General features: G+C 35.4%; 1 protein-coding gene across 1 annotated transcript in view; it reads left to right on the forward strand.

Annotated features, from left to right (window-relative positions):
- LOC127837987 (collagen alpha-1(I) chain-like) overlaps positions 1–26,997 on the forward strand; it is a 55,633-nt gene that overhangs the window by 19,829 nt on the left and 8,807 nt on the right. Inside the window, exons 20-52 of the mRNA XM_052365453.1 lie at positions 12–110; positions 649–693; positions 1,253–1,360; positions 1,644–1,697; positions 2,185–2,292; positions 2,505–2,549; positions 2,957–3,109; positions 3,431–3,484; positions 4,317–4,370; positions 6,131–6,184; positions 6,586–6,639; positions 7,274–7,363; positions 7,875–7,928; positions 8,887–8,940; positions 9,312–9,365; positions 9,694–9,747; positions 10,022–10,075; positions 10,782–10,835; positions 12,177–12,230; positions 12,863–12,916; positions 13,615–13,884; positions 14,621–14,728; positions 15,272–15,325; positions 15,908–15,961; positions 20,100–20,261; positions 21,026–21,079; positions 21,661–21,714; positions 22,722–22,775; positions 23,142–23,249; positions 23,674–23,727; positions 25,283–25,318; positions 26,332–26,367; positions 26,801–26,989. Coding sequence (XP_052221413.1) covers positions 12–110; positions 649–693; positions 1,253–1,360; positions 1,644–1,697; positions 2,185–2,292; positions 2,505–2,549; positions 2,957–3,109; positions 3,431–3,484; positions 4,317–4,370; positions 6,131–6,184; positions 6,586–6,639; positions 7,274–7,363; positions 7,875–7,928; positions 8,887–8,940; positions 9,312–9,365; positions 9,694–9,747; positions 10,022–10,075; positions 10,782–10,835; positions 12,177–12,230; positions 12,863–12,916; positions 13,615–13,884; positions 14,621–14,728; positions 15,272–15,325; positions 15,908–15,961; positions 20,100–20,261; positions 21,026–21,079; positions 21,661–21,714; positions 22,722–22,775; positions 23,142–23,249; positions 23,674–23,727; positions 25,283–25,318; positions 26,332–26,367; positions 26,801–26,989 — 2,583 coding nt within the window. The remainder of the gene's footprint in view (positions 1–11; positions 111–648; positions 694–1,252; positions 1,361–1,643; positions 1,698–2,184; positions 2,293–2,504; positions 2,550–2,956; positions 3,110–3,430; positions 3,485–4,316; positions 4,371–6,130; positions 6,185–6,585; positions 6,640–7,273; positions 7,364–7,874; positions 7,929–8,886; positions 8,941–9,311; positions 9,366–9,693; positions 9,748–10,021; positions 10,076–10,781; positions 10,836–12,176; positions 12,231–12,862; positions 12,917–13,614; positions 13,885–14,620; positions 14,729–15,271; positions 15,326–15,907; positions 15,962–20,099; positions 20,262–21,025; positions 21,080–21,660; positions 21,715–22,721; positions 22,776–23,141; positions 23,250–23,673; positions 23,728–25,282; positions 25,319–26,331; positions 26,368–26,800; positions 26,990–26,997) is intronic.

Here is a 26,997-nt window from a genome sequence, read left to right on the forward strand (position 1 = left end):
ACTACCCCTAGGGAACAGACGGGCAGAAAGGAGGACCAGGGCCTAAGGGCGACTTTGGCCCCATGGGAACACAGGGCATCGTCGGATATCCAGGGCCCAGAGGCGCTAAGGTAACCATGGTTTGAAAGGGACATATCCACTTATTTTTATATTTATATAAATCGAGATTTTTGTGTCTCGTCAATACATAATATTGAAATAATTCTTCGGTAACGATGTATTTACAAAAACCTGAAATAAGAACTAACCATAAGACATTTATAATCATTTCAAAAATGTTTGAAAACAGATGTACACATGTTTTATATACTTTCTCATCACAATATTCGACATTTTTAAGTTGTAACAACATTTTTAATATGTAAATATTAAAGTCTAAAAGATGTCTTTAAAACCTGTTCATTCCACAGAGGCTTGCTTATCAGGGACGACACTTTACAAGGGACGACACTTTACAAAGGACGACACTTTACGCCTAAACTGGATTTTCGTTTAGCAGAGACAGTCTTAAACACAAAAAATCCGTTAAAGCGGAAAGAGTCGTTCCTGATTAGCAATCTGGGATGACACTTTACGCATATGCATTAAGCCCGTTTTCCAACAGCATGTCTCATGTTTATTTTGCAAAACGAATTATACACATTTTAGGGCGACGGAGGTCCAACCGGTCCTATTGGAGAAAAGGGTCTTCAGGTATGATGGCATTGTGAAAAATAGAGTTATTGCTAACAGTTTAAATGGTAGGTAATAGTTGTACATAAATGTCTTATGATATATTATAATGAATATAATGAAATATATCAAATGGAGGATGGAAAGATTTTGCTTGAATAGGCTTTTGTAAGGAACGAGCTTATAACTTATACTGTCGGAAACAGTGGCAGTAAAATACGGAGGTAAAACTTGGGAGGGTGGGGTGGGGTGGGGGTTGGCTCAAGTGGGATGATGGAAATAGAATATTTTTTCTGTTAAAAATGTCGGAACCTTGTAAAATGTTAAAAAAAATACAAAATAACAATATCACAAATACATGTAAATGAATTTATTGAAGATACATGAACATTTGCGTTAAATTGCATTTTGATGAATAATGTAATGTTTCTTTGTATGAATTAATTATTAAATACAAGCATTCTAACTTTAACACTTAGAACATTTTTATTGCTTATGAATTGTTCATGAAATTATTTATGAAAGTTTGTAATTGGTTTACAACACGTACATAAAATAATTCTGTACTGTGATATTGCAGGGACCGCCTGGTTTTCCTGGCGACCGCGGTGACCTTGGGGAGAAAGGTGACAGAGGATTCGTAGGGGAGGCCGGACCACCGGGACCAGAAGGAATCGAGGGTGTCAAGGTGCGCGCGCACATACATCTGACTTACTAGTATCCATCTTTCTTACTGAACAGTGTTTAGTTGAAAAGTTTGTCTTCAATATACGACTGTTGAGTTAAGAATTTTGTTCGTTACTACGAAAGACCTGTTCACTTAGATGATTAAGATACAAGTAAAAAATTAATATTAAATGTCAAGTATAATATGATATTTTTCTGTAAAGATTAGACACTAAATCCTTACATTGGCGTGGTTTCATAATAGCGCAATTTCAGCTGTAATATCAATTTTTATGTCTGCACAGGGAGAACGCGGGCCGATCGGAGAAAGTGGGCCCCCAGGACCTCTAGGTGAAAAGGTAACGTCATTAAAAACACCAAACTGAGAATGTGGTTTAACGTACATCACATGGCTTATACAGAAAGATAAGTACTGCATGTTTAAACTTGTTTACTAACTCTTCCAGTGCTGGAACCGAATTTTGAAGGCCTTTGCAAACAGTTTGGATCCAGATGAGACGCCACACAACGTGGCGTCTCATCAGGATCCAAACTGTATCCTATTCTGATAGTATTCTTTGAAAAAAAAATCAAAGAAAATGCTTATTTTAGAAATTCAGCAGACAACATTTTTGCAGACCACAAATTTCCCAGCATGCAAAGGGTTAAATAAATTAAACAAAAGAAGCCTTTGACACTGTTGACGTCACTTCACGTCCTTTGACGTCTCTTCACGTCCTTTGACGTCAAACTATATTTTACGATCTTGTTTGTGTCAATGATGAGTATGTATTTGAAGTGAGTTTCTGTGCTATTTATACATCTCACGAACACTTATACCCACAGGGTCGCATCGGACCCCCAGGGATGCCGGGCTACCCCGGACCCCCGGGCCTGAAGGGAGACATGGGTGGAACGGGTCGACGAGGAAAGCGAGGACTTCAAGGAAAACCGGTAACGTTTCAATGATACTATTTATGCAGTTAATGGTTTCCTATGGTTTATAGTTAAACTTCCAAAATGAATTAGGAAAAGGTGTAAAGCAAAATATTATAAGTTATTGTATTTGGGATTTAATTGTTCAGAAGAAAATTGGCTTTAGTGTGAGTGCTCTCTAATTTATCCTTTTGTTTCTGTAACTGTAATTGTTTCCGTCAATATTTCAGGGCTTACCAGGGAACGTTGGTGACAGAGGCGAGCCTGGACCTCAGGTACGTGACGTCATTGGTAGCCATGACAACCCAGGTGACTGGATTCCGTTTACCATATTGGTTATCGTAATTTGTTTGTAAGAAAATGGATGCCATATCGAAGTTTTTGTAATGGTTCTTCTAGTGCTACTTCTCTTCCTGCTGCATTATTATTATTCTACTACTACTGCTGCTTCAGCGAATGATGATGATAATGATGAGTGTGATGGTGATTGTGATGTATGATTATGATTATGATTATGATTATTATTATTATTATTATTATTATTATTATTATTATTATTTTTATGATGATGATGATGATGATGATGATGATGATGATGATGATGATGATGATGCTGATGATGCTGGTGATACTTACATTATTAATAAAAATAACAAGTTAATATTCGGAACGCATTCACCAGGGTCAACCTGGAGAGCGCGGTAGTCAAGGAATCCCCGGACCGGTGGGTCCCAAGGGAGATAATGGCCCCGCCGGTCCCCCCGGTCCTGCTGGCGAGCAGGGTATTCAAGGGCAACCCGGCATGCAGGGCGCCAGCGGACCAATGGGACCGATTGTAAGAGAATTTATATTTTTCAATATTACATACAGTCCATACACTCGCCAAATGTTATGCAAACCACGGACTTAAAACCAATCTTTAACTGTAAAGAAAACGTGAAATGCTTCCGTTTGCAAAAGTAAGAAATTTTATGATCATCTTTATCTATGTTTAAAATAATTGCCTTTTTCTAATCAAGCATACATGTTTGAATTATTTTTTGCAAGCGTGTCTCTTTGTTTGCAAGAACACTCATCTGTTGTTTCTGTTATCTTTTACAAGGATCCAATTTTTTTTTTATTTTGCGACTTTTATGACTTTTGCTTACTTTGCCAGGGACTTCCCGGAAAAGACGGACTGAGGGGAACCCCGGGAGAGCGCGGTGAGCCGGTACGTATCCTAAACGTTCTACAATTGAGTTCAATCAACCTTATATATGGTAACAAACACAATGCCTGTTAGAATCGACATCAATTTGCGTTGTTTTTTGTATGGAATTCTCAAAACAAAAACTTGTTTAAAACAAATATTTATCAAACCGAGAGCCGAAGTGTTGAATTGACACTTGACTAATTTACGCAGGTTCCGGTGTCGATGTATTACGATTTGTTTGTTGGGCACGATAGCTAGAGCGCGGTGGATTCCGGAGATAGACGATAGCGTGTATTCGAATTCGGAATACTCGGCATTGTCCATTAAAACAACTTAAACATTTTCATGAACGGTTGACAGGTTTGAAACTTTGAATTAATATCATTATTATGCGAGCACACCATATAACGTAAGTTGTTTTAAATTTATGCATTTGTGATATATGTTCATTACCTTTGTGTGTTGATTTATGCCAGAATATAGTTTATGTCGCAAATATTACCGATTAAAGTGAAAAAAAATCGCCATCAGTTGCAACTTCCAGCCTAAGTGTTGAATTGTCAAAAAGCTTGGTATTGCATGATTGCAACAAGTAAGTATCCATTCCCCGAATGAGAGATTTTCGGGGCAGTTCTATTTAAACTCACAGTATTCTATATGTTTTTTTAGTACGTACTGCTATTTTTTTATTTTCATTCTTATTTTTGTCCGTCGTATACTTCTTGTAATTTGTATTTGTCGAAATAGTTACCCGAATTTCTATAAAAAAAGATCGAGCATCAGGCGAAAAAGCGGTTATGCAGAGTTATGTTGTTATTTAATGGTTTGTTTTTTATTTCTTTTTTCACAGGGTCAGCAAGGTGTACAGGGCTCGGAAGGTCCTTCGGGAGTTATGGGCCCTACAGTAAGTGCGAATACGAATATTGCACATTTAGAAATAACGAATATGAATATTGCACATTTATTAGAAATAGCGAATACGAATATTGGACATTTAATAGAAATAGCGAATACGTATACTGCATATTAATTAGCAATCTCTTGCACGACGGTTACATTACATTCACCTCTGTGTTGGGCTCAGAACGGACTATTGTTATGAAAGCGTCTCATTTATGTCATGATCATTCCAAGCGTTCATCATTGAGGTTACAGAATACTAAACAATCTCTTGCACGACGGTTACATTGCATTCACTGCATTAAAGAAAACCATCTCATACCATGATATCTTATATGAGTCTTAATTCATTATTATAAAATTGATATGGTATTTTTATGTTAAGAAACCAACATACATACACACGTCGAAGCAATTCCTAACGTCACTAAAAAAAAAGTATGTTCAATTGTTTACATTTGTGAAGTGCGTGGAATGATTCCATATGCGTAAATGGGCAATAAATTAGTTCCAAAGAGTTGCATTAAAACTCGCAAGTTTTTGCACGATATATCGTACATTTAAAAGTCATATTTCTTAATTTAATGCATGCGATCTTAAATATCCAATCAAATATACGTTGAATGCGTTTGTTGGGTTTTATCTATTTTATGGACAAAATGGAGGGCTGAGCCTTTCGCAGAGTTGTATGTGAGAGCTAGGAACGACAACTCTGCGTGGAGATTGATTAATTAGAAATAACGAATACGAATATAGCAAATTTATTAGAAATAGCAAATACGAATATTGCACATTTATTAGAAATAGCGAATACGAATATTGCACATTTATTAGAAATAGCGAATACGAATATTGCACATTTATTAGAAATAGCGAATGCGAATATAGCACATTTATTAGAAATAGCGAATACGAATATTTCACATTTATTAGAAATAGCGAATACGAATATAGCACATTTATTAGAAATAGCGAATACGAATATAGCGCATTTATTAAAATATTGCGCCTGTTCATTTATATGCCACTCGTCCATTATTAAGATTGTAGGTATTGTTTTCAACTGATTTAAACCAATTCTATTGTAACGATAAGGTTAACATTTACAATTAAGAGCGAGAAAACTATGAGTGATGTAAAGGTTTCTAATGAAGAGGCAGATATTGTTAATAATATACCTTTAAATATGTAAACATCTTCATTGTTTAGTTAGTTAGAAAAAGAATCAATCGGCCTCTTATCGCATGACTTTAATTTTTGTTCTCAGGTCATTTGAGAGTATAATAAATTCACATTGCATAGTTTATCTGGATTGTTTCACAGCAAAGTGTCAAGCAATAGCTACTTTGCTGAAATAACCATGGCAAAACATTAGCACGTTGGTTTTTTCTACCTAGCTAAGTGCCTTTCATGTCTGTATAATTTAATTATGGTAGTTCCGCCATTCTCATTCCATTTATATAGCTTGACAGTGCATAGCGGCATCATTGAGGGCCCAGTTGTTCCAAAATTTGATCGTTTGTGAAACATGCTAAATTTTAATAATGGTTATTTCTCAAACGCACTTGTATTTGACGATAATTGGTATATTAACTACACAATATTAACTAATGCAGATTTGACCTCAATGGCGAAGTTACTGTAAATAAAACATTAGTATTTAAATTTTGCTCATGGTTAAGTTCATCGACGATTGAAATTTTAGACAACAGTGCCCAATTTTAAAGATATGATTGGTTTACTTTTATTCTTTTTATATTTCAGGGTCCACCCGGCGATCCGGGCCCGCCAGGAGACAGGGGCCAGCCAGGTGTACAGGTATGTAAGACTCCTTCAAGGGACATAATACCCGTTATGTATGATCCCTTAAAGGGACACGTACGAAATGGGTTGAGGATGCTAAAGGATCCCATGTAAACTTATTGTAGTGGTCATGAGTAGGACCGCATGTTTTGAGTTTGAAGAGACGACATAATCATATTTTAACAACCCACATTGTTTTCATCAAAATGAGAAGAAGGATATAAAGCGCTGTAAGTTTGAAGCCATGACGTAATTTGAATACTTAGAGCATAAATAATGAGAATGTACGATAATTTTTCTCCATCCATGTGTTCAATATAATCATGGCTTACTGCCTAATGTTACTTTGGCAACGTTTTATCGGTGAACGTTACGTTAAAGATACGTTGATATTAATTATCTCATTTCACTTGCAGGGTCTCCCAGGTGATACAGGACTTCCAGGACAGAGCGGTAACCAAGGAGAAAGGGTAAGCTACTTCAATGAATCTAAACTAATATAGGGGGAAAGGGGATCTAAAATAATCAAGGGGCTAAGTGTCTTGATTTGCATTTAAACGCATGTATGTAGAGCGGTTGTTATTTTGTTCCTGCGGTTAAAATCACTACCAATTTATTATGGTTTTGATTGACGTGATAGTTCTCGGATTAAAATAATCCCCACTATTTCGTAGTTTTAATTTAAAAAATTATTCTGTGAATATAATAACTACCAGAGTTTTGTGGATTTATTCAAATGAAGTACGTGATTATAATATACACTGATAATTTCAGGATATAAATTACGTGCTATTTTGATGTACGTGATTATTTTGTTATTATAAACCGATCTATTGTTCATAAATGTAGGATAGTACTAGATCTTAATTGAAACTTTTTTTTGTTCTTATTACCATAACTTTTGTTGTTGTTTTTCCCCCATTTTTTTCAAATTTTATTTGTATTGTTATATTATAATAAAACCGAACACGTTTGTTAAAGTTTTAGATCTACTCAAAGGATTTCGTTTTTTTTTCAATCTCGCCTGCTAAGACGTTATACTTATATTTCTCTTCGTATATATTCGGCATATACATTTAGCCCATATTTGTTATACAACAACAGGGCACACAAGGTCTCCCCGGCCCAGACGGACCCCCGGGCCCGCCCGGCCCCCAGGGATTCACAGGTGACAGGGGATACCCAGGACCACCAGTACGAAACCAGTTACTTAAAATAATCATATCTAGACCCATTTAAAACTTTCTTATCGGCATAAAATCCATGTGTGCAATGTATAATTGTCGATTCATTTTCATATTGAATGGTTTATATACGTTCTGCTTCTGATTTGTATTTTGCTATGAGAACAAAATGTTTGCGCACCATTCACTAAACATGGCGATGAAATGTTAAATTTGACTTTTCGAACGTAACCTCTAAGATCAAAATAAGACTCGTATTCATAACAGAAATATTGTAACAATACCGTTTGTTTAGCAGCTGTTTACAATATCATAAAAATGATATGAATTTAGAAATCGATACTTTGGCTCTTTGTGAATAGACAACTATGCTCGTAACATGGTAAAATATCTGATAAACCAGTTAGACAAACATTCATATAAGCGGGTTGCTCGGAAAAATGATTAATTTGCGTCCAACTATTATTATATATTTTTTTATTTTATACAAGTATTATTACATTATCTTTGCTATTTGACAGGGTCGTGACGGAGTTCCAGGCTCGGAGGGACCCATGGGACCACCAGGACCTCAGGTGAGAACCGGAAGTCAAGTTGTCGCCCTTACCGGTTAAGGAAGTATCAATACATAGAGCTATTTCTGTGTGTCGGCCTTAACGGCTAGGGAGCTATCAATATTTCCGTATATTTGATACTTTCTCAGGATGGATGTGGAGTAGTCGCCAATCGTCTGTTGATCCACGATCGCTATTGTTGGATGTTGCCATTATCGATTTTGTTGGATATGCCATTATCAACTATGTCGGATATATCGTCGCGCTTGTCGGATAGTTATCGTTATTTTCGGAAATATCATCTCGAGTGTCGGTTACATAATTATCGACTTGGACGTACATACCATTATCACTTTTGTCAGATAAGCCTGTCTGATTTGACGTTTTTTGTGTCGCAAATACCGTTATCTCTATTTTCGGATCTGCCAGTATGAGTATTGCCGGATGTAACATTATTGTTTATTGTCTGATAAGCCATTTTCATCATGTTTGAAGGTTGTTCTATTATCAATTTTGTCGAAAAGCCACAGTTACTTTCTTCAGATAACCAGATTCACTTTAATTAAATACATCATTTAAACAATTGTCGTACGAACCATTATCGTTCTTGTATGATTAAGCATAATCAATATGGTCCGTTATACCATTATCATTTTCCGCCGATATGTCAATGCTTTTATTGTCGTATAAGTCGTTTAGGCTTCTTTGGATAATTTATTATGTCATTATCGTTAATTGCAGTTGTCAAATTATTATTATGAACGGAGTAGTTTAATGGGATATAAAACACAGAGCTAATGCTTTTGTCGGATACACATTTTGTTAAGTTGTCGGAGCGGTCTTAAAGGTTAATGTCAGATGACTTATTATTATTTAATTCGCCGGAAAAGTACTCAGTGTCATAGTCACTTTGATCAGAAAGTCCTATTGGTCGTCATCGTTAGATGCAGATACAAATCACATTCCCCCTCTGTTGCAGGGTGAGAAAGGCAACGCAGGGATGCCAGGGGAGGCCGGTCCGCCAGGTCCCATGGTAAGAGCTTTCCTACGATCTCATTGTATCAGATACTGTAATATTTCTCGTAAAAATAGTATCCTTATCTTGTTCTTCGGCATCATCATTATCATAATAATGGTCAACATAATTATAAATATCGTCATCATCATCATAATTTTCATCTAAAATATTATTTTAATAAAACATCATCATCATCATCATCATAATCATCATCATCATCATCATCATCGTCATCATCATCATCATCATCATCATCGTCATCGTCATCGTCGTCGTCTTCGACGTGGTAGCTACCATAAAAAACAAAAAAAAACAGCATTACCATAATCTAGATGTTGCAAGTTATATAAGTGTTAAATAATCCATCATCTATGTTCACATTCCAGGGACCCCAAGGACCTGTCGGAAATGAAGGACAGCGCGGCTCCAAGGGAGATATGGTGAGCGAGATTATTGTGTAACCTTATATATTGAAAGATGATTTACTCATATATTATATTTGAAACATATTAAAGAATAATAATAATAATAATAATTATTATTATTATTATTATTATTATTATTATAATAATAATTACAATAAGGATGATAATGATGATAATAATAATAATAATAATAATAATAATAATAATAATAATAATGATAATAAGTATTATTATAAGTATATTATTGATAACCAATGTTCATAAGAAAGCGTTAAGTATTAGTTGTAGTTCAAGTTTCATAACTTCTTTTACAGCCAAATATTGACGAAAGTACATTTTTCAGGGTATCGAAGGACTTCCAGGAGACGACGGACCGCCAGGACCTGATGGACCCAGGGTATTGGGAATTTTTACCTCTTAAGAAACCTAAATATATAACTATATATTTATGTTTGTGACCAGTTTTTATTAATGCATTCGACTATTGGAAATTTAATGTATGCATGCTTCTATTAATTAATAATTGTATGAGTATTTGCAAATAGTATAGAGTTGTCTATCGTTTTTTTGTGTTTGTTTTATTGTTATTTACTATACTTAAAAGTTCTATACATAATATATAGATGTAAATTATTTTCATGGAAATGGTACCTTACGCCTCTGTATTCAAGGGACACCAAGGACCACCAGGACCCGCCGGACCCCCGGGCCAGGATGGCGACAAGGTCAGTAGAGACACACCCCTCTCACAGCAGTATTTTAAATTGACACTCCTGCTTTAATCTAACTAGGATATTTCATCGTAATAAAGACAAATGTCACACTAACTAATATACTTCACCTTAATAAAAACAACTATTAAACTAACTAGGATATTTCACCTCAAATAAGAAACTTATCAAACTTACAAGGATATTAAACCTTAATGATAAAACATATTAAACTAACTAGAATATTTCACCTAAGAAACACACAACTAACTAGGATACTTAATATGAATAAAGAACCGTATGTGTATTTCATTTACGCATGAATTGCATTTATCTAGAAGCAAAATTATTGACAGAATCGCTAACTTGCGATGCCAATTTTTTTTTCTCGATACGAGGTTCGAGTAGGAATCGCCCTGACGCCCCCAGAAGAACTCATTTCTGAGTGTGCAAGCTTTGCCCAACTTGGTTATAATTCTCGTACTCAACCATCTTAAACTAAAGTATAAGGAATATCGAAACGGATTTAAAACTTGTGGAAATATGGAGCAAAATCGGCATATGTATATCTGTTGAGATTTCAAAGTTTTCCAGGTTTATGGAAAGTATCGCATGAACGAAGTATATTTAACCGCACATTGTTTCTGTTGTTAGATGTCCGATCTATATTATTTTTGTGCACAGTGGAAGTATTTATCACACTAATTGGTTCTATTTTCAGGGTGATATTGGATTGCCAGGTGACGTAGGACCCAAGGGTGACTACGGACCAATGGTGAGTGTCAAACTAACACGTCACGCCAGGGCATTCAAGCGTTAACCAGGCACTTTATTCAAATTACAATAAGATTTTGTCCATAAGTTATCAGATATGTATTGTGAAAGCATCATACACATCAAAATGAAAGTCATGCACTATTTTGTACAATAAAATCAGTTAAAATGGCCTTGCTTAACTATTAAAGTAAACATTACGATAAACATTATCATAAACGTTAGAACAATTACAACCCGTTTAATGAGTATTCAAAGATAATAATTAAATTAGCACGTTTAATATTATACGGTTTTTCATGTTGTATATTGATGTTGTATTTACCTTATAGAGTTGCATATGTATACATTTCTCTATTTCCCCGTGTTTCATGTTAATTTACAATGAGACCTCTTTTACAGTTAATTTAGTTTGTGATCTAGTGTTTCCATTAAGTTGACTATGACTTCATGTTTTTCATTTAGTTGAATATGTAACCTTGTGTTTACACTAAGTTGACTACGTTACCTCGTGCTTTCACGATATAGACTATCCGACCGGGTGTTTCCACTTCTAAAGTTGACTGTGTGACCTCGTGTTTCTATTTAGTTAACTGAGTTGCCTGGTGTTTCCGATTAGTTGACTATGACCTCGAGTTTCCACTTAATTGACTCTGTGACCTCGTGTTTCCACTTTGTTGACTATGACTTCGTTTTTCCACTTAGTTGACTATGCGACTTCGTGTTTTCCTGTAAGTTGACCGTGCGACCTCATGTTTCCACTTAGTTTATTGAGTAAACTCGTGTGTCCACTAAGTAAACTATGTTACCCCGTCTTTCCGCTTAATTGACTGTTTGACCTCGTGTTTCCCCTTAGTTGACTTTTTCGCTTTATGGTCCACTTAGGTGCCTCGTATTTCCAATTACTTGACTATGACCTCGTTTTTCCAATTAATTCATTGTGTGACTTGTGTCTCAAATTTATTGACTATTTGGTCACGTATTTCAAGTTAATTGACTAAGTTACCTCATGTTTCAAGTAAATGGTCATTTCACCTCGACTAGCAAGTTAAGATAATCAAATGATCTTGTGTTTCATTTTAAATAACGAAACGAACGATGTTTCATTTTAAATAACCAACAGTTCAACTGATATCATGTCTCAAGTTAAATAATCACACGACTTCGTTGTTCGGGTTAAGCCACATATTTGCAACTTGTCTCAAGTTTATTGACCATGTTACGTTGTATATAGATCTGAATGAAACTTAGTCCTTGTGTTTCCTATTATCTGGCTTTTCTTGTTTCCCACCATGTCATCTCCTTCATGTATAGCTGTATGTTGTCCTGTTTCTTTCACCAGGGACCCCCGGGACCGATGGGGCCACCAGGCTTGCAGGGCCCACCAGGACCGAATGTAAGCACGTAGGAATTATATTTGTCGTTTTTTCGCATGTATGAATCAGATGTAAATTATCGTAGTGTTTTCACTATAGTATTGAAGTACTGTTTTCACTATAATATTGAAGTACTGTTTAACGTTTCATTAGTGCAAGCTGAATTAATTGTGTTAATTAAACGTTTACTTGTAAAATCATAAATTAATAATACCTATAGAAGTATCTTGTATACTTCCTTGCTCTTGGAAAACGGGGTTAAATGAAAGTGCGTGAAGTGCGTCGTCCAAGATTAGACAGTGCAGTCCGCCCAGTCTAATCGGTGACGACACTTTCCGCCCAAACTGGATTTTCGCTCTCAAAAGACTTTCTGTACACGCGATATACCATAAAAGCGGAAATTTGCGTCCCTTATTAGCATGTGCGGACTGCACAGGCTAATCTGAGACAACAAATTACGCACTTGCATTAAACCATGTTTTCCATAAACAAGAACGAGGCTCATATGAACTTCATTCACTTTGCGGACTACTATGGTCACTGGTACTGGAAGTTTGTTTACTGATACCGGAAGTTTGAATTTATGATATCTGAAGTTTGTATTTCTTATACCGAAAGTTTGTATTTCTGATACCTGAAGTTCGTATTGCAGGGCCATCCAGGGGAGCCGGGTATTCAAGGTGAACAGGGACCCCCGGGAGGCAAGGTAAGGTGTCCATGTTTGGAATGAGTCTGAAGTCGCTTATTGTTTGGAAGGAGTTGTTCATTTACAATGATAAGGCCCCATTATAAAACAATGGGGCCCCATTACAATTTTAAGTCGTTTATTTACAATGATAAAGACCCATTATAAAGGTTAGGTGTCCGGTGCGCTCACTTCACTCTTCTTGTGAGTAGGAGCTATAGTATTGTGCCTTACTAATTAACAAGTACATTTGTTCGACACAACTACATGTGTATGGTACAAATACAATTATATGACACATCTATATTTGTATGACACAGTCATAACACAATTACATTTACATGACACTACTACGTTTGTATGACACAATTACATTCGTTTAGTACGATTCACGTTTATGACACACATACATTTGTTTGACACGCTTCATTTGAATAGATAAACTAAATGTGTATAGTACAACTACATGTGTGTGATACAATTACAAAACAACTACATGCATATGACATTACTACAGCTACATGTGTAAAGCACAGCAATGTGTTCATAGTGCAACTACATTTTAATGGTACAACTATATATGTATAACACAGCTAAATTGTATATCTTAGAGACATATGTATGATTCAAATACACTACAACTAAATTATATTACACAACTACAATACAATATGATTTGTATTACACAACTATTTTGTAACATTTCTATGATCTTGAAGGGGTCGGAAGGACAGCGAGGCCTCCAAGGGAATGCCGGAAACCCAGGGTTGCAAGGATCGCCTGGCGAAACTGGACCTAAGGGAGAGGTTGGAGACGCCGGAATCATTGGACCACCTGGAAGTCCCGGCCCTCAGGGACCGCCCGGACCCACCGGTGCCGCTGGAAGTATGGGAATGCCCGGAAGTCCCGGACCGGAAGGCCGACAAGGGGCTAAGGGTGACTCGGGTGATATTGGAGCGCCTGGCAACCCCGGTGCAAAAGGTTTTGATGTAAGCTGGTCTTTTTATTTGCAAATTATATTTTTGGAAGGGTAAATGTTTATACAGTGTTGGCAGCAAGTAGATTGTACATCGTTATTATTGTTATTTCAAAACAAGGGACGTAATTAATGTAAAATTTTAGTAGTAGTAGTAGTAGTAGTAGTAGTAGTAGTAGTAGTAGTAGTAGTAGTAGTAGAATTAGTAGCTGTAGAATTAGAAGTAGTAGTAGTAGTAGTAGTAGTAGTAGTAGTAGTAGTAGTAGTAGTAGTAGTAGTAGTAGTAGAAGTAGTAGTAGTAGTAGTAGTAGTAGTAGTAGTAGTAGTAGAAGTAGAAGTAGTAGTATTAGTAGTAGTAGTAGTAGTAGTAGTAGTAGTAGTAGTATGTGTAGTAGTAGAAGAAGTAGTAATAGTGGTAGTAGTAGTAGTAGTAGTAGTAGTAGTAGTAGTAGTAGTAGTAGTAGTAGTAGTAGTAGTAGTAGTAGTAGTAGTAGTAGTAGTAGTAGTAATAGTAGTTGTATAATGATGATGATGATGATGATGGTGATGGTGATGATGATGATGATGATGATGATGATGATGATGATGATGTTCTTTTTCTTCTTCTTATTATTATTATTATTAGCGTCTTTTTTGTGTTACGCGTTACTCAAAAAGAAATTGTGCAAAAGTTATAGGAATAACTAAGTGGTAAAGGGTTAAATACGTATTATTATGTTATTATTATTATTATTTTTATCAAATTCCAGGGCCCACCCGGCCCCCCTGGTGCCACAGGGGAGGAGGGAAGACAGGGTCTCCAAGGTGACCCCGGACCTAGAGGGCCCCCTGGGCTTGACGGACCCAAGGGACATCAGGTACACGGGATATTGAGTATAAGCAACTTAAGAGCTTTATAGAACAAAACAAAAATAAAACATAACGCATCATATTGATAAACTATTTAAGGGTATTAGAATGATGAAGTGTATACTAGTAAATTACGTGTATATGGATAGTTAGTATGTATATTTAGGCTCGTGCATTTTTGTTTTCTAAACCTCGCATGATAAACCTGATCTATAATCAACACGATTGTATAGAAAAAGGTCAATTAATCCATGGTTCGACTTCCAAATGATAACTGAATCCATAACCTCACTTAGGTCGTCTCTGTGTAATTAACAAGTACTGTCCTATCACAATATTGTCAACTAATGACTATACATTAACTGTTTTGTTACAATATATAGGTACTTCATGAGCTTAAAATATTTGTTTTAACAATGATAGGTTCCATACACGTATCATTCAAATAAGAGCTCAATGTATAGTATAATTCAATTCACAAATAATTACACGGAATTTTTGTTCAACATGTATTAACAGCTAACTCATTGTAACTGTTCTTTTTTCCCCAGGGTGAGATGGGACCCCCGGGCAACCCTGGCGTCCCTGGCGAGTCTGGACCTAAGGTTAGCGCCGCGGTATTCAATGTATTTCTGGCTCTGAAAAATATTGTTAACATTCGACAACCCTTTCGTGTACATGTGTAATATAGATCATGTATTGTTGATAGTTGAAAGGGTAACGCACAATTTGCATTTATAAACTTTGCTGCCTTTCGGTGTCTGTGGGGGAGGGCTGGGAGGAAAAGCCTTACAGGTTGACATCGCCTTGAAATGTAAAGGCCAAACAAAATTCATGTAATGATGTCTGTTTTTCACAACTAAAATGCCGACAAAAAATGCTGACTTAGTTCTGAAAGTTATGTTGTTCTATGGGCCATTTTCAGTTACCAATAATTTTTAAATCATTATCTTACAGTGTCTCATTAATTGTAAAAGTAGTTAAACGACACATACAGAAGCTAAGGGTATATTTCACATTATTTTTCCACCCATCTTGATGAGTTATCAGAACTATTTTTCATCTACTTCATAAAATAATAAGTAACACAATATAAATCGCCTACCGGTTCACCACCGGTTCGTCCGTCAGTCCATCCGAATCCTGAATCATGCGATAACTGTAATTTTGCGATTCTAAATATTTAGGGAGAAGCCGGTTTGGATGGCAACGAAGGGAAACAAGGACCGCCAGGACCAATTGTGAGTAAAGTAGTTCTAAATGCGAGCATATTAGCTGCTGCGGTATTTAAATATTATATCAATTTATTTAGATTTTTGGGGGTATTTTGTTCAACATGAGCAGTCGTTACATATTTTCTGACTGACGCATAGTTATTCAGATTTTATTACCGTATTAATGTTCCTATTACAGAAAAACACCAGACTGTTAACTATGCAGTCATATCATATAAGCCAACACAATACATGCACTTATTTATTTATACAAGATAAGTATTGATGCAAAGCATCAAAGGGCGTCGGGAATTTCAGTGTAAAAGGCACTCAATGAAGTTACATGGAACGATTTTTTTCTACTGTAAATATTAATATATTGGCCGATTATTTAAAACAAAAATAGAAAAAGATACTGGTATAACCATTTTCTATGATTTTGTGTTATAACCCCCAAATAACCATTATCTATGATGTTGTGTTGTAACCCCCAAATATTCCATAGTTCATTTTATTAACATTGGTTTCCTTTTTTTTACTGGCATCCGTGTGCAATTTTCATTAATGGAACAGAACTGTGTAGGTTTTAAAAATCTGTTTCATCTCACAAAATGCGCATTGAAAGTGTCACCTAAAAAGTCCATACCAAAGGGTCCATACCACCTGGATAGTAATACGTGTCGCGCGAAGCGCGCTAATTAAACGAACGGAAAAAGTGTCACCAAATGCGCATTGACAGTGTCACCTAAAAAAGTCCATACCAAAGGGTACATACCATCTGGATAGTAATACGTGTCGCGCTTCGCCCTCTATATGTGGTTCTTAAAAAAAAATTCCGAGGAGTGCTTGACTCTAGGGAAACGGGTTGCTGGGACACAGCTCCATCTTGATAAGCGGCTGCTTCCTTTATCACAACTCATTGCTTCGCGCTCTATATGTGGTCGGGATAGTACTTAGGGCCTATGATCGACAACCATAAACAGCAACAAAAATACATGCATAATAGATGTGTTGTTTGCATTAATTTGTTAATATAAAAACCGTGTATTTTTTATAAGATATTTAAGTGATGTAAGAAATTTTAATTAACGTTGTCACCATGCGGCATCCATTAATTTTAATAAAAATGTACTGTAAAAGTTTTAACGTGTTTACGAACACCCCCCACCCTCTCACACATATATTTCATGGGCATAATAAAAACAAAAAATGGTTACAATAAAACAGCATTTTTATTTAAACTAAAATGTCTACATCAAAACAAAAAGTTAACATAGAACACAAATAAAATAATTTGATTCTACATGGGCTCGAACCTTGGACCTCTCACATGTGAAGCGAGCGTGTTACCACTACACTACGGAACCGCTTGAAAAATCACCTTCTAACTAAGATATGTGGCTGGGAACGAGATTTTGACCCAACTGGCCAAAAAAAGACTTTTTTAGTAAGGCATATATTATGAAAGTGCTACATCTGACAAATCAAAATCTTAAATTTGAGCATCCAATTCCTAACAAGAGGCCCATGAGGGCCTGAATCGCTCTACTGCTATGAACACTGTGCAAGTTTGGAAATAATAAGATGGAAACTGTGTACTTAAACGTGCAAACAAGGAGTATTTTCTCAACTTCAAGGGGAAATTGTTGTGTACTTATTTCTCCGATACTGCTCATATTCAATAGGGTTCAAGTCCTCATTAATATAAAGACACTTTGCAAATTTGGAAATAATCGGATGAAAACTGTGGAATTAATTGCGTAACCAAGCGAGATTTCAAAATTTTCTCATATTCAAGGGAAGGTCATTCTGGACTTATTGCTTCGATATTGCTCTTTTTAAACAAGGGCTGTTTTGGGAAAGCAATTATTTTTTTTTAGAAAGAAGTGTCTAATGCGTATTTTATCGCAATTTTATTTCAATTACATGTTACAAAGCATTATATGATTTTGTTCTTTTAATTTGAATGATTATAAGAGTTATGTTAAATTTAGTATTTCCCTAATCAGTGGACTTTTCGTGTGGAAAAAAAGGCTAATGAATTTATGTTCCCAATTTCATGAAAATGCCGATATAATTCCCAATTCCAAAGCCATGGGCTATCTTCCCAAAAATTGGGAAAAAAACCCTGATGTTCTAAATAAAAAAAATACAAATAATAAAAGTATAATGCTTATTAATTACTTTATCATACATGTATTAATTGTTGTCACCATAGTGTTGACGAAAAGGATGAACTTTGCTGGTTACATGCTAATCTCTTCCTTGGCATGACTGCTTTATCAAAAGCATAAACTTTTGTCCATCCTGTAACATAATACATATTTCTTTAAATACATAATTTTTTCATTTTTTAACAAAACATCCTTTGCATAAGATAATCTTTTTTTATTACACAGAAAAAACTGTTTAAAATCTTAACACATATAAGGTAAAAAATGCAGTTTGTAAGTCTTCTTTTACTTCCAATCCAGCACTCCTCCTGACTAGAAGATGTGCCGGCCCTTATTATCAAATAGAATGAATAACACAATACATTGCTGTCACATTGATTGTGTAGTAACTTCGAATAAAATTGTTATTGCTTACATGCTATTGTGTGATTGCACAAAGTTTTGCAAAGGAATTTTGAATGTTTATTTTACAACCCTATCCAGTTCACTTTATCTTAAACGTACATACAGTGATAGAATAATACCTAAAGGGTAATATATGGACACGACTTTTAAACGACATGTCATTACTTTCATAATAGAAAAGTTCAACAACAAATTTTAAATTGACTCATTGAGAAGTGTTTTAGATTTTGAAAATTTTCTGGTAAAACACACAAACTTGACATAGCAATATCGTCTAAAATCTTCATTGTGACACCCACAAGTCCACAACGGCTCATACACACACCGTGATTGATGGAAGAGATTCAGTTTACCAACAAATTTGCAATTTGTTGAAGAAAAACAACTCAAAAAGTAAGAAAAACTCACCTTTAAAAAAGCAGGAAGTTTATCAGAAATTTTGAGAAAATGAACAATGTCGAACTGTGCCCTACTGTATGGATTCAATGTATAAGCTGAGGTTAATTTAAACCATAGAAAAACCATAAGAAAATACGAAACAGTATTGTTCCATAAACTTAATTACCATGGTTTAGGTTATTCTTCAAAATTAAACTATTTTTTTTTATCTCAAGAAGTGTGTTGACAAAGAACGCGAAACGGTTATCACAAGTTAAAGTCATTATGGAAACGACGTCAGCGCCAAATGGGTCAAAATCTCATTCCCAGCCAATAAGTGCCTGTAGTGTAACGGTTATTAATAAAGCAATAAGCCATGTAATCGCTGTCGTCTTGTAAAATTGAAAAAAATACGCGTTAACCAAAACTCGAACAGCAAAAGTCTGCGCTTTTGTTAGGAAAACGACAAAATAAATATATTCTGATTATGTTTTGTTTTTATACAAAACCAGAAAGTTTCGCGTATTTGCCTAGTCCCTGTGATCTTTCCCCTGTGATCAGTTGTGGATCAGTTATTAATTAAAACAATTTACTTTGCATTATTGGCAATAAATGTTGTAATAAATGTAATAGGCACAAATGCAGTTATTATTTTACACTAATTTACGCAAAATAATCACCACTATGCAAGATATTCTTAAAACAAAGATATATACATTGATCCGTAAAATAACTTCTCCTCCCATAAGCGAAAAAAAATGCATTACATAGTAGTCGCCGCACTCCAGTGCGACGCCAACAATTAAATAAGTAAAGCTACTCAGCCATAAGAGCATCTTTGTATCAATGGAACACCAACGGCTTTGTAAACGTCTATTTATGAATAAATTTCCTAAAATAAAATACTATATAATATATCGTATGTGTTTATAATTGCCTGATACCATTATCCCAACAGAGGAAGGCAATAATTATTATCCTTATCGATGGCACGCAAACAAATACGCTAATTGCCTACTGATGATATAAGTAATAACTGCGTAAAACGTAATCGATGTTAGTATTACTAATAACTCTTCTAAAATTATTATATTTTGTTGAGTTTTCTTCACATTAAAAACTCGCAAACCTATTGACATAAAAAGCTTTCTTGTTGAATTTTTTGTTCCATAAATGAATTACTTAGCGTAAAATACATTTTCCTTTAGGGACCCGTCGGAATCCCCGGTGACCCGGGTCTTCCGGGCTCTAACGGAAAGCAGGGATCAGAGGGAATGCCCGGAATCCAGGGTCCGGCGGGAGAACAAGGGATCAAGGGCGACACGGGACCTCCGGGGCCGCTCGGACAGAGGGGACCGCCCGGACCATCGGTAGGCTGTTGTTCTATGCATATTGCGCATTGTGCTTGGAACTTGTTCCTTCATAAATGTCGGGAAAATATTATTGACTCCATCGTTTTGCCCTATGTATATTGCGCATTGTGCTTGGAACTGGCTCCTTTATAAATATCGGGGAAATATTATTGACTCCATCTTGTTGCTCTATGTATATTGCGCATTGTGCTTGGAACTGGTTCCTTTATAAATGTCGGGAACATATTGACTTCATCTTATTGTTCTATGTACAAAATGAACGGGTGCAAAAACTGGGAATTGTTTAAAGTTCGCTAATTTTATATTGACTATCGAAACTGTTGAAGAATTTAAAACAAGTTTATGTTTGTAATCATAAATAAAAACCATTTGTAATACATTGCTAATTGCATATGTTGGTAATTTTAAATATAATGTATATGATGTAACCAATTCAAATGCACTATTAATTTAATAAGTTGGATATGTTAATATTCTGTATATGATACAACCGTTTATAATTCAATAATTTTGATATATTAATATAACGTATATGATTGAGTCATACTTTTCCCCCACTTTTCTGTACAACTTGATATATTATGTTATTTAAGTATGTGTCGTTCACATGCAAACATTCCAAAGGACGGTCAACTCCACAATCGTTATTTCGTCTATTCATTTCCATTTTTCGCTAAAAATATTTTATCCATCTAACGTTAAAAAATACTAAATAAGCCTAAAAAAGATGTTGCAAATTATGTATGCAATATGTCTCACAGGGAGAGCAAGGTAGACCAGGACAGCAGGGACCTCCAGGCGTGCCAGGCCAACAGGTACTGTCTTCGATTGTTATAATTATCATCGCTTTAAGAAAACGGAGCTTAATGCATGTGCGTAAAGCTTCGTCCAAGATAAGCCTGTAAAGTCCACAAAGGCTAATCAGGGATGATACTTGCCGCCTAAACACGATTTTCGCTAAGGAGAGACTTCCGTTAAAAGGAAAAATCCATAGGAGCGGAAAGTGTTGTCCCAGAGCCTTTAAGTCCCTATTTAACAGAACGAGGCTTATTTGAATGCTTCAAGTGTCAGACACGCATGCGTACATGATATGTGTTTGATTTCCGTGTTATTATGAGTTAAATCATACCCGGAAAAGGAGAAACTCGTAACTTTTTTCAGCGCGTTCAGTGGTTTTGGAATGTAGCTCAGTTATATGTTTGTAGTTTTGAAAACATACACAAATATAATAAAATTTGTATTACATTTTATGTATAAATTCTTCTTTTTTTTCAATGAGTTGATAGAGTCACCCAATGAACTGAAGAGTTTGTTTAAAACGTGTACACACGTATGACATGTATGAATGTCTTTAACTCTGAACGAAACATAACACATGTGTATGCTCTATCTCCAGGGTGAGGCCGGACCCCCGGGATCCCCAGGATCTCAGGGAGAACCAGGCGTGATCGTAAGTACATGTAGTGTTGACGGAACTTTGTTCATTCAAACGTTTACGTCTTTTTTTGCCTGTGATAATAGCTTGAAAGGCACATGCACTTTATTTGCATTTAAACAATATTCCCTATAAAATATATTGGATTGTTATTCTTCCTCTGTTTGTTTAACTTAATCTATTTCTTATGAATTAAAGTTAAAAGCTTGTGACTTGAAAATAAACTGTGAAATTTTCTTCTGTTAAAACGGCATCGATTTTATATTGGTAATGGAAGGTTTCTGAATCTGATAATAAGCACATAAATAATTATTATATGTACGTTAAAACCTACTTGTATTATCTGTATTTTGTAAGTATTGCATTATCTATATTATTTAGTATCTATATTGTTTACGTACGTGTATTATCTATAATATTTATCAACGTTTATCTTGTTTACGTGCGTGTGTTATTTTTAGTGTTTATCTACCTGTATAATATTCATTGTTTATCAACGTGTATTATCTTTCTTGTTTACGTTCGTTTTTAATCAATATTTACTTTTGTGTATTATCTGTATTGTTTACCCACATGTATTATCTATATTGTTTACTTACGTGTATTATGTAAAGTGCTTATCCATGTGTGTTTTATAAAGTATATACCTACGTATATTATTGTGTTGTTTCTGTAGTGATTACCCTGTATGTTATCTAAATTGTTTAGCTTCGTGTTTTATGCACATTGTCTTTCTTCTTTTATTTTGTATAATGTTTACCTACGTGTATTGTATATACTGTTTATCTATGTTTATTTTATTGAGTTTTTACCTTTGTAATTTTAAAGTCTACGTGTATTATCTCTACTATTTACTACGTGTATTACCTAAACTGTTTACTTACATTTATTATCTATATTGTTAGTCTACGTGTATTAACTATATTATTCAATTACGTCTATTATCGTGTATTATCTTTATTGTTAAACTACGTTTATTAGGTATATTGTTTACCTACGTGTATTTTTTCTATACTGTTTAGGGACTATCTGGGCCTACAGGATCGAAGGGAGAGCAAGGACCGAAGGGTACAAAGGTACGTCTGTTTGTCGGAGTGTTGGTTTGTTGTTGAAATTCTTAAGAACAATTTAATGTGTCGGTGTGTCTAGTTTTCTTAAGGGCATACAATCTCCACGCAGAGTTGTCGTTCATACATACAATCTCTGCCATCACAAGAAAATCCCTCTTGGTCTGAAACTATTTTTGTTTAATTATATTATGAACAGTGATATCATTTTTATATATATTGAAATACTGTATAAGTTTAGGTTCATAATAAAAAGAAAACCTAAATAAAAAAATTTAACAACAGGAAAATTATTGTACCACGCGGCTCGGCTGTCATCACGTGATCGGATAACTCCATCCTTGCATGATAATTTTACTCTGCTCCATTTCACAGGGCCACCATGGGCGTGTGGGTCCTAACGGTCTACCAGGCGACCCCGGTCAGAAGGGAGAGCCGGGAGCTGCGGGCCCCTACGGACCCAAGGGAGCCAGGGGCGAGCATGTGAGTGTCCGTTTAGCGTTAGTTAAGGACCGTCGAATACTTGGATGAAATGGGACAACATGATTACATATGCAGAACGTTGTAATAATGATATTAGTGAATAATCTAGCTTAACTCATGGTTTTAGTTTGGTCTTTTTATTTGGTAACACATATCGTTAATTTTATTTTAAATACATAAATATATTAAGTTAACTTAATGCATCATGATAATAGTAAATGATATAGCTTGAGGCATAGGTTTTCAATTTGTCTGAATATCTTTTATTCACACAGGTTAATTTAAATACAAAAATCTACCTAATTACCTTAATGTATCGTTTAGTCTCATTATACAGTACACGTTAATTTAAACTGTGGAAAAAGGTGTTTGGTTATGACAGCTTCTAGACCATTACGGACAAGACTAATTTGCGTATTTTCAGGGACCTCTCGGACCGCCGGGCCCTCCCGGAGCTGATGGAGCAACAGGACTTTCAGTAAGAGCCCTTTCTCATGAAGTTTCCTTTCAGATGATTCGTCCCTGTTCACAATATTTCTGATTGGACAGTTTTAGCATCAGATTTATAAAAAAAAATAATTAAATTCTGCGACCTTACTGGTCAGCAAGTAAGATAGGGGTTTTCTTTAAATGCTTCCTTAATCATAAGAAATTTCGCATGAAAAATTTACTGATACATCCTTGATTCGTCATCTATAAGCGAATTTACATGGTTAACACATGTGTTTGATGAGCTCATGCGTATGTACGAGGGTCGTATATTGGGTCATTAAAGGGATGTTGTTTTCAACTTGACAGGAGTATTTTCGAGACATTTATATAATTTGAGAAAATTAGAAACAAATAAGACTAACATGATACTCTTCTTAACAAAAATGTTGAAATGATGTAAATAAATTAATGTGATGGTGCTATATGCCGTCTTCTTCGTGTTTAAATAGATTTATTATGAGTTTCCAATATCAATGCATGTTTATTTATAGATCTTTGTGCAAATATTAATTAAAAAAAATTCGAGGGAGAATATCCAAACAGTAATGTTGAATGAGATTTGTTCATATTTCATTAAAATGTTTTACTAAGTAAATTTGGTAAGGAATTTAGATATCTGTATACAACAAAGTGTGCCTAGTTTTTAGCTCGGCTGTTATCGGAGAAAACCCGAAGTATTGTCATAGCCAGCTCGTCGTGTCCGTGTCCGTCGTCGTCCGCTTAAACCTTAACATTTTGTTAAGGTTTTGAACTTTGATTCTCAAAATAAAAGTGCTTCCAACTACACCATTGAAACTTCATATGTAGCTGCACCTTGATGAGTTCTACACACCACACCCATTTTTGGGTCACTCGGTCAAAGGTCAAGGTCACTGTGACCTCTAAAAAAAATCTGACATGCTTTCGCAGCCGAGCGTGGCACCCGTTATGCGGTGCTCTTGTTTAAATAATGTGTGCATGTTGACCGCATCCGTTTCTGGTTAACCCATTAATGCCTAGTGGACTCTCCCGTTCTTCAAAATTGGATCAATTTATTTCCAAAATAAGGGATGTCTAGTATATTTATTTCTATATTTAGAATATTTCTTACATACATTCCTTTAAGCAAACAGCGCAGACCCCGATCGCCGCATCATGCGGCGTCTAATCTGGGTCTTCGCTGTTTGCCAATGCCTTTTTTCTAGACGCTAGGCATAAATGGGTTAAATAAGAAATTGTTAGAAAGTTGAGATCTGCTCTATTGTAGAAAACGAACGCAAATGTCAAGCGCACGTGTCGGGTTTCTTTAAGCGATTTCTTTTGAACATGCGCATGCTAAAAATACCCCCGCACGGAGGTTACAATTTATTGCGACGAACTTTATTGCATTTTCTGTTCTGGCGTCTTATTCTAGTATTTATTATTACGTCTTACTCTAAGAATGGGTTCGCAAATACTGAACCCGTTTTTCATAGATATCTAAAAATACGCATCGAACACTGCATGTATGTGTCGTAAATGTTTTTGTTTAGTATTACAACAATAAATGTTTTGATGTTTAGGGTATCGAAGGACCGATGGGATCCAAGGGTGAACCCGTAAGTAGCAGATAAATATTGAGCCTCGTGTTGGAACAACTGGGCTAAATGCGTGTGCATTAAGTGTCGTCCCAGAAAAGCGTGTGCAGTCCGCACATGCTAATCAGGGACAACACTTTGCACCTTATCTGTATTTTGGTTAAGAAGAGACTTCATTTGAACGAAAACTTTAACACAAACGGAAAGTGTCGTCCCTGATTGGCCTGTGTGGACGTCACAAGATACTCTGGGGCGACACTTTACGACCACGCATTAAGCCCGGTGTTCACAGAGCGGTGTTCACAGAGCGGTGTTCATATGTAGCAAACATTAACATATGTTATTTTGTTAAGATGTTAGTGGCCTTCATTGGTCCAATTATCAAACCTTTTTTCATAAATATATACTAAATTAATGTTTCACAATACAGATTACAGTTTTTAATAATTATTACTTGTTTCTAGTTATCTGATGTTTGACGTCTTCCGAAACGCATTATAACAAAGATATTATTTTTCTTTTGTTACACTCTCGTTTTTGTCAGTAATACAGATAAAAGCCATTAGAAATCTCTGAGGATCTAATTATATTCTAGATCCGATAACGAAATAATTATTTAATATAAAAAACGAACAAACACAAATATATTAATTTTTAAATTCGGTGTAAATATATATGTCTCGGACTAAAGTTTCGGCATTTTTTAATATAACATTGGTAAAACCATACTTTTTATTAAACATGTAGAAGAAAGAATACATGGATTAATTTGTGTTGTACAATTCGTGTCATTGTGACCAGGCTCGGAGATATGTTTCCAAAATCTTATAAAACTTTAGCAAAATATTTGCAGTCATCCATTAACATTTCGACAAAACAAGATGCGTGAATGAAGAAAAGACATTTCACAATAATTATTTAAAGGCGGTTTAAAACGACATTTGCTATGGTTTAAATGCAGTACGTTTATCAGATATTGTTCAGACAATTCTAGAAACTAGCCCGTATTCTCTAACACACGAATGTATTTACAGGGTCAGGACGGACCCCCGGGAATGCCCGGCCCACAGGTAATATGAGAAGCTCTCTTTTAACCGTGTCCTCTTTTCTAAATGCAGTTAAAAAAAGTTTAATATAATACTGCCAACACTTTATTTGCATTCAGATTAGTTATTTTTCTATCAATCTTTTTTCTTATGCAAACACGTTGCCATATGTGTCATATCACTTTTATCTGTAAAAAAGTATTGTATTAGCATATTTATATATTAGATATATTTGTAATAAATTTTAATAATTTAGTTAAATGTATTTTTAGTTCATTATTTTTTATTCTTTTGCTTACTTATAACTTGACTTTACATTATGTGTTGATGTGAAATGTCATATATCTGTTTTAACGCTAAAAATAACGGAGACACACGTTCAAGACATTTGCCTCAATGACGGAACCCTTCATGCGTAATAGCGGTCAGTTAATAACCACGTGTTTTGCCTCGGTAGGGACCTTCCGGCCCGCCAGGCCCCGAGGGTTCCATGCAACCCTACCCCTCGGAACTCATGGGTTCGGGCGGCAACTTGATTGTCGGTGGGCGCCGGAAGCGCAGTGTGCCGGCACATCCGGCTCTCCTCAACCTCCCCGACCTCGAGTCTGACTTTGCCAATACCATTCTGGATATCTCTTCTAAACGGGTAAGGGG

This window comes from Dreissena polymorpha, chromosome 7, assembly GCF_020536995.1.
Source record: "Dreissena polymorpha isolate Duluth1 chromosome 7, UMN_Dpol_1.0, whole genome shotgun sequence".
In the NCBI taxonomy this organism is placed as follows: domain Eukaryota; kingdom Metazoa; phylum Mollusca; class Bivalvia; order Myida; family Dreissenidae; genus Dreissena; species Dreissena polymorpha.